We start from the raw sequence: 16,711 nt of genomic DNA on the forward strand, positions 1-16,711 counted from the left end.
TTGTTTGTTTTATCCTTGTTCACATTGATCGACTACGCCACATCCGAGACTTGAGGATCATGAAGACCGCATGGTATGATCTTTCCAATCTCCTCTTTCTTCTTTATGTTAATGACTATGTGGCTTTATTTTGATTGATGCGGTAAAAACAATGTGAACTTAGAACTTGCATTTAGTTTATATGGCATATTAGTTGGTAGAATCATTTGCATTAGGATGTATATATGTTAGTTGCATCATGGCATGTAGTTTGCATGTTAGAAAAATTTTGTGAAACCGTCTATTTGGGAAGCTTGACAAGTGTATATAGGCCCTAGTAGATGCTTTTTCTTCTTAAGACTTTGCTTGTTAGACTACATGTAAAACACCCTAGTATGTGTCATGCTAGTATCCTTTTACCCATGGATTAAAGCCTAGTCAAGAGTACCTTGTGGTGTAATAACTCCTTTGCTACCGTTTATTCTAAGGTGACCCTTGAAACCATGCATCCATCCATCCATCATCCATGTTCTACCACATTTTTGTCATCAAAGGGAATGGGCACAAAAAGAAATTGATTTGAGTTCAATGAAATGAAAAGTGAAAGAAAGTTTGCAAAAATGCATCAAAAGAAAAGAGGAGCAAAAATAGACTCCAAAAGCTTCAAATATAAGGCACCCTCACTACATATGGGGTGACTTTGAAAATGTTCAAAAGAAATGCAAAAAAAAAAAATTGAAAAGTTGTCAAGTATTGAAATTCCAAAAATCAAAAAGAAATGGCAAGAAAGTGTTCTCAAATGTCAAATGCCACAAGAAATTGGGGGGAAAAACAAAAACAAAAGCAAACTCCACAAGTGAAACTCAAATATCTATCGATCCCTTTATCCATCGTATCCATTTTTGTGCATGGTAGAGAGGGGATGACCCTTCTTCTTGTCTAGGCAAGAGGGGGAATTCCGCGATCCTCCAGTGTTTCTAACACCATAGGGAGTCTACTCTTGACAAAAGCATTTAACGATTGAGGACAAAGGTACCCTAGCTTGACACAACTTGGAGGTGATTTATTGGTATCCTTCTAGGCTTAGTAGTTTGAAGAAATTGTATCTATGAAGGAGTGTGTACCCTTGAATTGCTTCCCTTGTAGATAATTTCCGCCACTTAGATGAGGAAAGGAGGTATTCTTTTGTAGATGCATCCATTATTTGATTTTGTGTGCTTTAATGCTTGGATGTGTCGCCATTTTGGCAAGCCCCACCTTGCCTTGCAAGAAGGCATCCTACCACATGGTTGTCTTGTTGTGAGTTAAAGGGGCGGAGTGAGACCCGCTAATTGTCTCATATCGGTTATATTAGTAGGCTAGTTTAAATAAAGGTCTAGTTTTAGTCACCTCTTTACTCGGGACGAGTAAAGGTTCGGTTTGGGGATATTTGATGTGACCATTATTTGCGCACATTTAGTCCCCTAATTGAGCCTATTTTGCATACTATTATAACATTTCTTGGCCATTTTATCGGTCAAAACCTTCCTATTTGCTTTTCTATCACATTTCATATGTTTTGTAGAAAAGGAGATAATAAGGCGGAAATTCCCGTCTTTCGTGCGTACTCGGAAGCTACTTGACGATATTAGATGGACTAGTATGAAGAGGAAACAAGGACTAAAGACCAATCCCACAAGAATAAAATGGAAGTGAACAAAAGGGAAGAAAAGAAGAAGAATTATTGCTGAAGAACAATCCGAGCGGATTGTCTCCAATCCGCCCGTCTCCTCACAGCAATCCGAGCGGATTTCCTCCAAAGACGCTCGGATTGCCCCGCCAGAATCCGCCCGGATTCCCTCGACTCCGCTCGTCTTCCATCAGCAGAATCCGCCCGTCCCGACCCCAATACGCACGGATTTCTTCACAACATAATTTCGTCTTCTCCAACCTACAAAGGAAGAAGCCCTTCCTTCGAGAAATACCGGCTCCTCCCTGCTCCATTTAAAAAGTGTAATTACTAGTTTAGCCCTTAGTTAACCCTAATGCATCCACCTAATTTCCACTATAAATACCCCATTTGTAATAATCCTTTTATCAAGTTTTATTAGAGATAAACATCTTTTTAGCTAGAAAAATCCTTCCTTAGATTAGATTAGGAGTAGATTAGAATAGATTACTCTTTAATCTTTCGACAAATTACACATTAATCTTTCCATAATTATTGTTCAAGTTTATTATTCAAGTTTATTATTGGGCAATTGAAGATTATTGGGTTATTATTGGGAGATTGACAACCTTCCATCAATCATCAAGTTTCTTCTATTATTCTTTGCATTATTATTTTGGAATCTCCATAGGTATAATTCTCTTAATCCTTGTTTTAATTATTGTTAATCTTTATTACTTGTTCATCATGTTTGGCTTTGTTAGTATGATTGACAACCTTATTAACATGTTAAACTTGATAATGAGTGAGTAGTCTCTTGCTAGGATTAGTGGGTAATTAGGGGAAACCAACATGGGATTGATTCATGCTTAATCTAATATGTTCACATAATTAAATTGTTTGCTTGTTGTGATGTCAACTTTATGCACATGTTATGTTTGATGAAATGCCAAGCCTATGAATCCTTGCATTTACAATCATCTCTTATCTACTCAACTTGACTTGTAAGATATAAACCAAGTCGAGTCTTGTTAGACCATGCATAGAAGTTGAATAGGAGGAAAGTAAGTCGACTTGTAGGTGTTGTACAATCTAATCGATTTGGCTCCGGGACCCAACTCTTCTTATGAACCGTAAGACATAAACCAACTCGGTTCCTCCACAACATTAATTGCTTGCATATAATTGTAAACATGTTTGTATGATCAACACCATGAATCCCCTATGACCCCATGATATCCTAGCACTTTTAATCATTTGTTTACATCCTTCTTTTATTGCTTGTTTCACTTTATTGCTTTTATTAGTCTAGAACACAACTACAAACCCAACCAAATTGTGACACTAGCATAAATTGAGATAGATAGACTTAGAACCCAAAGCACACCGTCCCATGGATCGACCTCGACTTACCGCTAACTAGTTGTTTGTTGAGTATTATAAATGTGTTTTGATTGGATGTGTGATGACAACACCCGGATCAAGGGCTCAATCAAGCAAGTCAATGTCAATATCCAAAGTCAAAGCTATCTTCAAAAACTTGAATCATGAATCTGAGCAAAAATCCAAAATATATTCCAGACCAAGAATCTGAGTCTGAATAAAGAATAAGCCTGAAATCAAACGCCGAAAGAGAAGTCTAATATCAAATGCCAAAAGTCAACAACAGAACCTGAAGCTGAAGATACAGATGGTCAGCTAGCACCCTCACTTAGTCTTTCACACATCACACACCCTAAGATCTTCTCGAGACCGTTACATGGATATAGTTAGGAATTTTGAGATTCCTCTCAAGATCGTCAAGTATACCCATCCTTTAGAGCCAAGACCTGGAACTTGATTCCGCATCAATTAACCTACCTTTATGTGCTCAGGCTACATCAAGCCAGGAGACTCCATTTCCAAGCCATATTACAAGCCTTTAAACCCATAAAGCCTTAACTCTACAAAATCAAGCTCCAAAGATTTTTTCATCAAAGCCTCTTATTTTTCCAGCTCCACATTCCAAATATCCAATCCAGTTTCACCTTGACCCAGACACAGAGTCTTCAAATACTTTTCTACCCCGGACGAGACATACTCTGATAGGTTCATTTTATATATAGTTTACTCCTTATCTTAGCTCGGTTTTATTTGATTATTGCACTTCTATTAGTGTATTTGTGAGCTAATTCCATATTCTAGGTGTTTTTGCTCGTATTCATTGAATTTTGTAAGAAATGAAGCCTTTGGTAGCTTTTCCCCGTCAAATTATCATTCACCGAAGTTCACGAGGCTAATGAGAACAGGTCTTGAGCATGCAAGGGTGTTTCGAGAAGTATAGGGGCATTTCGGGAAGAAATTGGAAATCCCGAGCTTGATGAAACCAACTTTGGTTGGTGGACAAGTAAAGAAATGAATTATAAGTAAAAGCCCAAGCTAAGAGCATGCATTGGATGCCATATAGTCCCTACGATGCCTTAAACGGACTCCTAAATATGCAAGCATTGGATTCCGCATCACCATAATTAAAGCAAGAAGTTAAGATGGAAATAAGACGAAATTGAGAAAACACACGTCCCCGATCGGGGTGGGGTGTCCCCGATCGGGGTTCCCCCGCATTAGATCGTTTACATTACACCCCTTATTCCTATATAAGAGGTGTTAATCCATGATCGCTGGGACAACTTTTTATACAACTCTTACACCCCTTTTACATGTTTTTCATACACTTTATTTCCAGTTCTTAGTATAGTTTATATTTACTTTATGTTATAAACAATCTACTTTAAGCATTTGTTCTTTATAATTAAAGGTTTCCTTTTATTATCTTGTTCTTCATTTCCAAGTTCTATTTCCATTGTCAAGGTAATCTCATTTCTAGTATTACTTTTGCCATTCATTTGTCATTTCCATTACTAGTTAGTATGCTCATGTTTATCATTTCATATGTCATTGGCTTAGTTTTCATTATGAAAGAGTAATTGATTTGTCTAGGGAATAGGGAAGCAATGCATAAATAGTTTGTTGTAATTGTTGAATTGCGATGCTATAATATCGATTAATAGTTTCTATCACATGCTTATATTGAATTGTTAGTCTTTGATTATTGGCCACTATCTTAGATTAAATTTATTAATTCTTTTTATAAATCGAGAGGTACGGAATTGAATTACACTAAGCATGTTTTAGTTGACCGATCTAGACATAGGGAGAGCTCGCTAAAACCCGTTCTATGGTTGACAATAAGGCCGAGAGGTGGTTGTCTTAAAGCCTAAACAATTATAGTATTATCAATTTCCTAGTTTTACATGAGAATTTACATAATTTGCATGTGTAACCTGACTTCCCTAGGCTCTTTCTTTATTATTATTGTTTTCTTTCATTTCTTTTTCATTGTTTTATAAGCCCAACCAAACAATCAATCGATAACCGACCTTGATAGAATTGACTCCATAATAACTTGTTTAGCAACTCCCATCTCCTTGTGCTCGACCCCTACTACTACATTCATACGTGTCTAGGGTATTTATCTTTGCTAGGTGCGCGATAGCCTATCAAATTTTTGCGCCGTTGCCGAGGAGCACGGTTTTGTTTTCTAATTAATTGTTGAATTTTATCTTATTTTATTTTGTCCCGGGGAACACTTGTTCCTTGGGATCGTTCTCACAGCTTCTTTGTAGTTTTAGTGCCTATTTTGTAGGTAATAAAGCTAGGCCTTTCATAATGAATAATGGATTCCGATTTCCACAACACAAAAATAAGCCTTTTCATAACTATCTTGGCCGGTTCTACTACTTTTGCAATGGTCTCATCTCCCCTGCACACATCCTTGGTGGGGATTACTTGGGTCATCTTGTGCTTGATGGCATGGATTTTGAAACCCGTGAATTGGCTCTAAACTTGAGTAATGGGGGTGGCTACTACATGATTGGGCCGAAACTTTGGAATTTCTTGAATTTCATGGCTTCCGAATGTCGGGAGTTAGCACGCCAATTCAGTTTATGGCACATCCAAGCGGTGCTCAAAGTGTTACAAGCTCGTTTGGAAAAACATTCTCAAAAGGAAGCGAGACAATGTGAGCTTATTACTACTTCTTATGCTCTCCCGCCCTCCCAATGTGAGTCTTTTCCTCCTAATGACTTTGAATTATTAGATGACGATGACGATGGTCTGACTTTCTCTTTTGAAATTCCCCTTTGTGTCACTCCAATTGAGACTTTAGAGACTCATGTTGAAGAAAATGACCTTGTAGTAAATGACACACTCACCATGGATAATGATGGACTTGTTTGTAATGATACGGATGAGGTTTTTCCCAAAATCATTTGAAACCTTCGAGAATCCTTTCATGGACTATGTGGTTGACCCTTTTTAGGTTGATGGAGAACTTAGTGATGCAAACTTAGAAGTTAAGTGGGATGCACCCCCCATTTTTTATGAGTCCTACCACGTTAAGTTTTCATACCATCAATTTGAGACCATTTATAATGATAATTTGAGCACTAACGGTTTCTTTCTGTAATACCAGTCCTTTCAAAGACCCGTTGACTGACCTTAGACGCCTATCCAGACCTTCGGAAACCTTACGAGTCAACCTTGTGACGTTATGAGCCTTTGAGTTAGTGTTACTCGATCTAGCGGATGCTACTCGATCGAGTAGCTTAGTCACTCGATCGAGTAGAGGCCACTTGATCGAGTAAGTTGTTTACTCGATCGAGTAACGTGAGTTCAGCGGGGAATTATATATCGCGTTTGAAGAGTCTATCGATCCGAAATACTCAAAGGGGGGGGGAATTGAGGATTAAAAGCTTTAACTTACTTTTTCGATTGTAAGAATATAATTGATTATTTAAAGTTATTGATTAAACTTTAACTAATCAACTAATTAACGAATTAAAACAAAACATAAGGAAAACAAAAGAGAAAGAGAGAAACACGGATTTTTGAAGTAGTTCAGTTTCACAAATTGAAACCTACGTCCACTATTCTCGATTAATAAATTTAGTACCTTTCTACGGATTAAAAATTTACTAACCCAACTCGTACAACTAAACCTAGTTGTAACTCAAGTGAGTATAATTAAATACTCGAGTGACTAACTTACGCTAATAATAAAGCACTAATGATTCATCTAAAAGTTCACGTTAATGAACGAGTAAGAAATCAATTAAGCACTATTATCTTATAACGATAACGAAAGAATGAATGCACAAGTATATAAGACACACGACCTTTTCAAAATAACAAAACGGTTTTTGCTTTTAAAATAAAATCAAAATTATGCTCAAAGGTCTTACTTTCAAATGTAGCAAAGAGTAGAGTATTTATAGCAAAAGAGGAATCATGGCACTCGGTTTCTTTGAAACCCTAGAAGTCGAAATAATAGATTCGTAAACAAATTATATCTTGTTATTTCTTTCCTTAAAATCTTAGGAGATAATAGAGAATTACTAGAAGATAATTTTATCAATTATTCTCCTATTATCTTTTCCTTAAATCTTAAGATATGATAATATTTTCATAACAATAATATCCTTATCATATATAACCATATCATGCTAAATATAAAAGATATGTTAAGATAATTCTAGAGAATAAAATCTTAATAATGATCAACTTATATTGCTAAGTCACACGAGAACAACACGGCTTATGGGCCTTGATTTTCGTGAAAACCCTAGCTTGATATTAGGTTACATTTAGGGTTGAAGAGTATGCAATATTAGAAACCCTAATTAGTAATATGACCCAACTCATATGTTGATTCAATATAATTACTAATTATACGCTTAAAATAAAACCACACTTAATATGAATATGGGCTTCCTTGTTTAATAAATACTTTTTGCTAAAACATTTAAAAGAGACAAAAACATTTTAAAAACAATTTGAAAACATTTTAGTCTTGTATTATGTAAACTTGACATCTCAATGTTATAGTAGAAGAGTTATAATAACATTGAGCTCTTATATAAGCAATGTCTTTACCAATTTAAGAAGTGCACTCTAAAGTTACCATTACGAGATAATCACCTACGCTATTCTAATCTTCTTAGGAGATCTTCGAGTGTTGGCTACTTCATCATTCAAGCTTGATCAATCTTTAAATGAGCTTCATCTTCTCATGAATGCTTGAATAATTCTTTCACTATCTTGTAATATATTGATCCGTGATTGGGGGTTGATCGCAATATGTTCTTGTATACTTTCATCACAATTCTTTAAGCTTTTCAAATAATAAGTCAAATCTGAAGAGACTAAACAAACAATTACGCGCAAAGAGTATATAAAATATAAAGTACTCTTGACATCATCAAAACATAAACATATATATCTATATGGTTCAACAAATTCCCCCTTTTTTATGATGGCAAGTCTCCTAAACTTGTGACTAAGTATATAGTACCCCTCAATATAATACCGTCATCTTTATAGATACAGATTAATGCAAGATCAAACGATTATATACAAGATCGAAACTTTAAAGACTTTAAGAGACAATTTGTTTTGACAAGGAGCAAGCTTAGGCAAATGCTTACCATGGACGTTCTTTCCCCCTCTTGAAATCATCGAAAAGATAAGAAAAAACATAAAATGACTAGAATAATATACGTCAAGACAAGAGATAAGAACGATTAAGAAACATAGATAAACCGTAAATAACCATAAGTACTTATGAAATTTAAAGTAGCATACAAACAAAATAACATGTTTAAGCCTAATGGGCCGAATGAAATAACATGTTTTGAACTACCGGGCCATAACCACAAGTAGTATGCCAAAATGGGCTGAATTGGAAATTAGTTTAGGAAGGCAAAATACACCACATGAAAATAAAAGAAAACAAGGCAATGAGAGGGAGTCCGAAAACAGGGAAGGGGCAAAGCAAGGCTAAGTGTTTTGGGTTTTGTAAAGATTAACATAGTCGGGACGAGTACGGAATTCAAAAGCATTAAGACGATCAAACGAACTCCGCAAAAGAGTAGCTTGGGCATTAAGGCTTGTCTCGAAGTTAAGGACCTTCAAAGACAAGGCCTTTGTGGCCTCCAAAGTGATGTCTTTATCGGCTTTTATAGCTTTCCCGTCTTTCACCAAGCACCCCCTTGACTAGTAAGAAAAGAAAGACGATCACCATGTTAAAAGACTTCCTCACGGATAGTTACCAATCCCCTTTCTAAACCCTCAAGCCTTTTGTCGACGCCCTCCATCCAAGCATAAACCCGAGCATCATCCAACCCGCCAGCCGAAGACCGTGACTGCCCAACCCGAGATATAGCCGTAGCCAAGGTCGTGGTTTGCTCCTCTAATTTAGCCATAATAGACCCCATAAAAACATCTACTTTGGCTTCCATAGCCACCATCCCAATCTCATTGACATTCTTATCAACACCCTTAGCAAAGACCATCTCGGGTCCTTCAAAACCGAGACCCATTAAATTTATCACACGGTCAAACATACCGTCCTTAGAACTCACACTGTAGCTTTCCCGACTCATAACCCATTTAATTTCTAACAATCTCGAAATCCACATACCGTATGGGAGATCAAGAGTAGTGCAATGCTTTTATTTGGTGACGGTAATGCTAGTTTGAACAATCCGATTAAAAACGAGACTAGCCAAGTTAACTTTCCGACCTTCTAACCATAAATACACAATAATAGCCTCATAGCTCGACACCTTGTCCCGTCCTCCTATTCTCGGAACAATTGTGTTCCATAAAAAGTTCAAAAAGAACTTGATTTTGGCCGAGAGAGGATGAACCAAGATGTTGCTATTCTCGGAAGCAACTTCATCAAAGTACCTCTTAATAACAATTTGTTGATCATCACCCACATTAGACAATTATTGACTTGGGTTTATGTCGGTTCCATCATAAGGAACCCTAAAAGCACGACAATGGTGACGGTGATGTCGATACCATTCACGACTGCATGCAACACTCCCTCCTTAATTTTCAAAGAAGCAAAGAACTGAACAACCTCAATCGGGTAAGTAGGACCCGAAAACCGACTAACATCACTCCACCCTAGAAAATCAAGAAAATTCACAAAGAATTTCAAAGATGGAATTTGAGACAACCAAGATTTAGTATAATACCTTCTTCCATGAATGGAGTACTGTAGAACCCGAGAAACCAAGATGCTTTCTTCCCTTGTCATGCGAACCCGGTTCAAACCGGCTTTGGTTGCGCTCTTCGAAGGCTCCCGAAATAGTCCTCGAAATCCCGTTCCGAATAACAACTTCGGTTTCATTATCGTCTACAACATCTTCTCCTACGACCTTATTCATCCCCTTATTTAGCCGACGCCTTTTTCCCACGAAAACAGACTCATCCCAACCACGAAAGAGAGAGGAAGGTGATGATGGATGTTGATTTGTTGGAGTGAAGGTAGAGGAATTAGGTTGATGGGATGGTGGTGGTTGTGGTTGATTGCATGGTTGTGGTTGTTATTGATTTCGGGTTGAAGACCGAGTGGTTGCATGTGGAGGTGACATGGTTGAGAGGTTAAAGGATGATGATGATGGAGATTGTGTATAAATTTGGTAAAGTAAAAAGTGAAGGTAAGTTGAGGGTGTTTGACCAATTTACACGGTTTAAGGGGGTAGATATAGGTATAGATGGGAATCTAGATTTAGGTTTAGGAAAGTTAGTTGTTTACATAATTTAGGTAATTAATATATGAAAGATTTAGGATAGAAATGGCAAGATATTGGACGAGATATAGCATAGAAGAGATTTTGGAAATATTTTTGATAGAATTTGGTAAATAAAAATTATAGTGTATCTCAATTTAGTTAAGAGACTAAATTTGTATGCAACATAAATTCTTAAATACAAACAGAATATATACGATAAATAAATTTCTATAAAACGTAGATATTCATGCAACGTAATATACAGACACAGTCATATAATCTTATCTTATACTAATCAATCATTGAGAGATTAAATAGTTATAGAAGCTTAGGTGCCACCCATTAAACCAATTTCTAACAGTAAAGTCTCAAAACGTCCTCTAGCTAAAGGGTTTGTCAAAATGTCTGCCCATTGTTTTTCAGTACGACAAAATTCGAGTTTTATGTTCCCTTTTTCAACCTGGTCACGTATAAAATGATGTCTAATTCCAATGTGCTTGGTCCACGATTGTTGCGCGGGGTTTTTGGAAATAATAATAGCACTCGTACTATCGTATAAAATAGGAATACAACCTACGTTATCACCATAATCACATAACTGTTGCTTAAGCCATAATAATTTAGTACATACCAGTCCCGCTGCAATATATTCGACTTCAGCTATTGAAAGGGCAACTGAATTCTGCTTCTTTGAACCCCATGTGATAATGCAAGGTCCAACAAACGTGGCAACACCTGACGTACTTTTCCTGTATAGGGAGCATCCTGCGTAATCGGCTTCTGATTATCTGATGTGACTCTTAATTGCGCACATTTAGTCCCCTAATTGAGCCTATTTTGCATACTAATATAGCATTTCATGGCCATGTTATCCGTCAATACCTTCCTATTTCGCTTTCTTAGTGCATTGTATATGACTTGTAGGAAAGAAGATAATGAGGTGGAATTCCCATCTCCCGTGTATATTTGGAAGCTTGTTAATGATCTTAGATGGACTAGTATGAAGAGGGGGCAAGAACGATGACTAATGAAGCAAGAATAAAGAGTATACGTAGACCAGAGGTTTCCAAAGCAAGAGGTGGAACACTGCACCAAGATCCGTGCGAACCGAGCGGATTGCCATGTCTTGATCCGAGCGTCCCGAGCATGAGACAAGCGGATCATTGCCCCTTGATCCGAGCATCTTCCCTTTTGATCCGAGCAGATTCCCAGGCAGACTGGACATTTTTCAATTCGATCCGAGCGGATCGTGGTGAGAGTAGCTACGTGATATGCGCATCTCCCTCGAGACTTGCAACTCCCTATTTATAACTTAGCATTCTTATTTACTAATCCACCCTTGCTTAACCTAATGATGTACCACTATATATACTCCATTTGTAATAATCAAGAGAGGAAGTTCCCTTAGCTTAGAAGAAGCTCTGCTAGATTAGATTAGAAGTAGATTAGAATAGATTAATCTCAATCATTCCACAAAATTATACATTAATATTTCCGTAATTATTGTTCAAGCTTTCTTATTATTGGATAATTGAAGATTATTGGGTTATTATTGGAGAATTAACAACTCTTTATCAATCAATCAAGTTTTCTTCTGTTATTCAGTCTATATTCGTTGGTCGGTGGTATGATGATTTGTATGTCAATAAGTTGACGGAAAATAAAGTGCGTAATGTAAATTGACACGTAAGATTTTGTTGACGCGGAAAACCCAATGTGGGAACAACCGCGGGAGGGACGGTACCCTGCCAAGTATTGCACTATATGAATTGGAGGATGATTACAATGGTAACGTTTATGCTAATCTTGCTGGCGTGAGGTGTAATGCATGACGATGGGGTCGCAATGACACTAACTAGAGTCAAAACCGACACCGGACCAAAAACCGACTCAAAATTCAAATCCCGACTCCAACAACGAGTCAAACACAAAAACAAACCATTCAAGTGCTTCTATGTTAAGATTTCCCGGAATCTTACATAGTCAAGTACCAAACATGTTCATCCAAATCCTAGGATAGAACAAATCATGATTGCATTAGTGTGAAAGCGACAAGACACCTCGAAGACGTGCGACGTGGCTCGCGCCTCTTTGCGCAGCCCAGGTGGTCACGTCGCTCAAAACTCACACAACCACTCATTCTCCTATAAATACCCCTCAAATGCAACCATTTGAAGGTTACGCGAGTGTCCGCCCCCTCTTTTCTCCCTTAAAATTCTCGACTCGACTTCCTAAGTCACAATTCGACACCTGTTTACGACCTACCGATCGTAAACACAAGCCTTACACATTGTTTGGTACCGTCATCGTGCATTAAATCACTTGACCGACCATTTAGACCACTACACCATCACTAAACTTAACAAAACACTCCTTTTACTTACTAAAACGGTTTTAAACCGAGTCTTTTCCGACCAAACGAGTTGATACACTTACGTCGGTTTCTCGCCATAAGCCAAGCATGTAAGTATGAGGGTGTAAAAATCCTTTTTTATCATGTCTTTACTTGTTTCATGACTATAACATGCTAAATCATGCATAACATGGTCCAAAACATGGGAAGAATGAGTCAAAACCGGACTTTTTGGTTGAGGTAGAGGCTACTTACGTAGCACATAGGCTCGCGCCTAAAGCACCCTGCCCAGCCTTAACTCCAATCCGTGTTTGGTCTCTTCATCCCCCTTATTTTCATATTTGTAAACGGTTTTTACCATTTCAAATATTTTTAAATCCTTTTTAGTTTTACAAGTTTTTAACCATAAAACATTTTTCACCCTTGGTTCTTAATACCATGACGGTTTAATCCGTGTTTCGGTGATAATATTTGGTTAATTATATTTAAAAGGTATTTTAAAGCTTTTTATTTCATTTACTTACATTTTGAAGGGTATCTTAAAGCCTTTCATCATTTCTTTACACTTTCAAAATAAATGTATTAGTCACCAATACAAAGTCATCCTTGGTTCTACATACCATGTCGGATTTTAACCCGAGTACGATGATGAATATTGACTAATTATATTCAAATGAACTTAAAACAATTAGTTCATAATCACTTTCAAAACTATTCATATCAAGCTTGCAAAGTCGAACCCGACATCGAATATCGTCAAAACAATGACGATTATTCAAGTCTCGTTCTTCAAATCAACACAAAAGCGGCCTAAGCAGCCTTTTCAAACAAAAACGGGTTCAAATATCCATTTTTCAACACGTTTTACAAACGTTTTTAATGGTTAGAACACGTCATATATCGTTAACTTACCCGCGCCTGAACAGGCCATTTCTTTTTTTCTATTTTCAAACCAGGGGAGACCCCCTTACATCGCCATTAGGCTCGCGCCTCTTCTGGCTGCCTGATACAGGGTCTGTTCCCCTTCCAGCATTGGTCTAGGACGATCCCGACTCCGGCTAACCCGGATATAGGATGGATCAGACAACTAATTCGTTCATTGAAATATCGTATTTGCAAAACGTCTTACTAAGACAAATGGATCACGCTATACACCATAAACCTAATTTGGTAAATGGATGTTTAATTTCCGTCTTGCATGCAAATCAACCATAAATCCAACTCGACATCTTATACTTGATATTTTGATTAAATCAACCGGCTTAGAAAGCTCTCACGTGCTAGGTTTAAACTATTGGATGTGCATTCATGCATTTAAACCGTTTTCTCAACTTTTGCATTCAACCAACCAAGATCGATCAGTAGAGGCCGCTACCGCGGGCAGGATTGGGTGTCTGATTAAAGGTCTTCCCAATACGTACCTTCACCTCTTACTCAGAAACTTTGGATAGTGGACGACCTAATCCAGAGCCTACGAGAGTCATTCTAGAGATAGGATGCTAAAGAGGGACGATTCCTTATCTTTAGTACCTATGTCAAACACCACTTTGTGCTTCGTTTGACAGAGGTATAAAGTGGATTCGAACGGGTTCCAAGCATCCCACAAATGCTTGGTGGCGACTCCGAACATCTCTAATCGTTTCGAGACCCTTGCCGAGACGAAACCGACCGATCTAAAACGATCTGGTCGAAAGCATTTTTGCGCCGTCGAGTGTGGCTTTCAAAAGACCGCTATACGTCCACAGATTGGCTTGGCGTGTAGGTGGCTATGTCCACATATTGACGACTCCACTGGGGAAAACTAGGACACTTGTGTCTTTGTGATCCCTAGATGGTGAGAGCCGAACGAGGTCTTGGTTGGAATGCATTAATTGATATTACAGTCACGGTCGGGTTCCTTGTCCGGGCCCACAACCTAACTCTTTTCGACCAATTGGCTCGTCTCGTCGGCGTGAGTTTTCTCATCCCAGCGTTTCGAATCCCAATTGAGTCAAGCATACCATTGACGATACATATTTCTGTTTCGTCAAAGAGCTTTCATTACCTTCGAGCACGAGGCTAGGGCACCCTCCTTACACATTTTGTTTGGATTGGTATCCCTCTCGCAAATCGGGGTTTGATTGCTTGGTGTGTAACCCAACCTTTTAAGCCAAAACCCGTGTCAGCATTATGCCTAAAATAATGAAACTGTGAGTGCTTATGTGCTATATGATCATAAGTCCTTCCGTGTCATTTTCAAACTTTCAAAAAACATCTTTTTGCGCCGTTATAATGGCCATTTCAAACCTCGGTCTTTTGTCGACCGTTGCTTTTCAACACGCCTTTCTAGGCCGTCGTAATGACAATTTTCAAACCCGGTTTTTATAACCATTTCGACACGCCTTCCTAGGCCGTCATAATGACGATTTTTTTTGGTGAAAATGTGAATATCATTAAAATCAAACATAGTACACCATACACTTTTCATACTCATCATAAGCTAAGCCACTAATCTATTACATTAATGTGTTGTAGCCAAGCCTTATATTTCATGCTTCCCTTAACAAAATCTCCTTTGTTCACTCTAAATTTCACCAACTGCTGTACTCCTTTCACAACTGTTCGTTGTTGAGTAATGTAATGCTCCAACCTACATTTGTTCCTACAGTCCCAAATGCTGTATATGAGACCTGAGATTGCCGCCATTACCACCTGCTTTTTCAGCAATGAGCGACACCTCCAACGAATAATCCAGTCCATCACATCTCCCTGCCACTGAATCTGTAGCCAAGTCTGCAATTGCATCAGACACTGCAAACTAAACAAGAAATCAAAGAACAGATGACTGTGTGTTTCCAATTGCATTCCACACAGATAGCACACACCAGCAGTGCTAACACCAAACTTTTGCAGCCTATCCTGCGTTAAGAAACGTTGTTGAACATAAATCCAAGTACTAAAGTTATGCTTGGGCACGCATACTCTATTCCAAACCATAGGTACCCAATCCTTCTTTGGACAAGGACCAAGTAACCACTGATACCCCTTCTGAATAGAATAATTTCCATCCCAAGCTCCATTCAAAAAACCTGGCTTAAGCATGTCCTTAACCTTGCAAATCTGTCTCCACGTCCAACTAGAATTCTGAGTAGGTTCATACATCCACCAATCACATTGCTTTATATAAATGTGATGCACCCATTGAACCCAGAGACTCACCTTCTTACTATGGATCCACCACGTATATTTGCCAATCAGAGCAACATTCCACAAATGGCAATTGATTATACCTAAACCACCCTGTTCCTTAGGTAAACATCAAGTCTCCCAAGCAACAGGAGGAGAATGCTTAAACTCAGCATGCCCAACCCATAGGTAATTCCTGCAGATGCACTCCATCTTGTGAATGACTCCTTTTGGTAACAAAAAAATCCTAGCCCAATAAGCATGCATCTGAGTTAGAACAGCCTTAACCAAAACCAGCCTCCCAGCATAGCTTAGGTGTTTAGCTCCCCAACCTCTAATCCTTGCTACAATTTTGTCCACTACCCTATTGCAATCAGCAACACTCAGTCTCTTGGAGGAAATTGGGACACCCAAATATCTAAAAGGGAATTGCCCCAACTTAAACCCTGCAAGCCTGACAATTTTGGTAGCTAGGTTGTCATCAACACCATTCAAATACATATCTGACTTTGCCTTATTCATACACAGGCCAGAAGCTTCAGAGAAAGTCAGAAAAGCTCTCAAAATGATAGTAATTGAAGCTGTATCAGCCCTGCAGAACAACAAAAGATCATCTGCAAAGGCAAGATGACTTAGCTTCAACCCCCTACATAAGGAATGATACTTGAAATCAGGTTTCTCAGTAACAACCCTGAGAATCCTAGAAAAATACTCTAAACATAGCGTGAAAAGCAAAGGAGACATGGGATCCCCTTGCCTCAAACCCCGTTGTCACTTAAAGTACCCAAAATGTGACCCATTCAAAGAAATGGTGAAGGAAGTTGTGGTAACACACACCATAATCCACTGAATCATCTGATCAGGAAACTCAAGAGCAATCAACATATCCCTAAGAAAGGCCCATTCAATGGAGTCATAAGCCTTTTTTAGATCAATTTTAAGCAT

General features: G+C 38.2%; 1 protein-coding gene across 1 annotated transcript; it reads right to left on the minus strand.

Moving 5' to 3' along the window:
* Positions 1-15,898: 15,898 nt before the first annotated feature.
* On the minus strand, positions 15,899-16,711 carry LOC141588252 (uncharacterized). The gene is made up of 2 exons (XM_074409703.1): positions 16,551-16,711; positions 15,899-16,466 (listed from the first exon to the last, which is right to left on the minus strand). The coding sequence occupies exons 1-2, from the start codon at positions 16,709-16,711 to the stop codon at positions 15,899-15,901; spliced, it is 729 nt and encodes a 242-aa protein (XP_074265804.1).

This window comes from Silene latifolia, chromosome 6, assembly GCF_048544455.1.
Source record: "Silene latifolia isolate original U9 population chromosome 6, ASM4854445v1, whole genome shotgun sequence".
Classification (NCBI taxonomy): domain Eukaryota; kingdom Viridiplantae; phylum Streptophyta; class Magnoliopsida; order Caryophyllales; family Caryophyllaceae; genus Silene; species Silene latifolia.

Bases quoted from the DNA above. Each gene is read 5' to 3' on its own strand.
- LOC141588252 (XM_074409703.1), bottom strand. From the start codon at position 16,711: ATGCTTAAAATTGATCTAAAAAAGGCTTATGACTCCATTGAATGGGCC. The intron at 16,467-16,550 runs GTACTTTAAGTG...GTATTTTTCTAG, and splicing joins TTGAATGGGTCACATTTTGG to GATTCTCAGGGTTGTTACTG.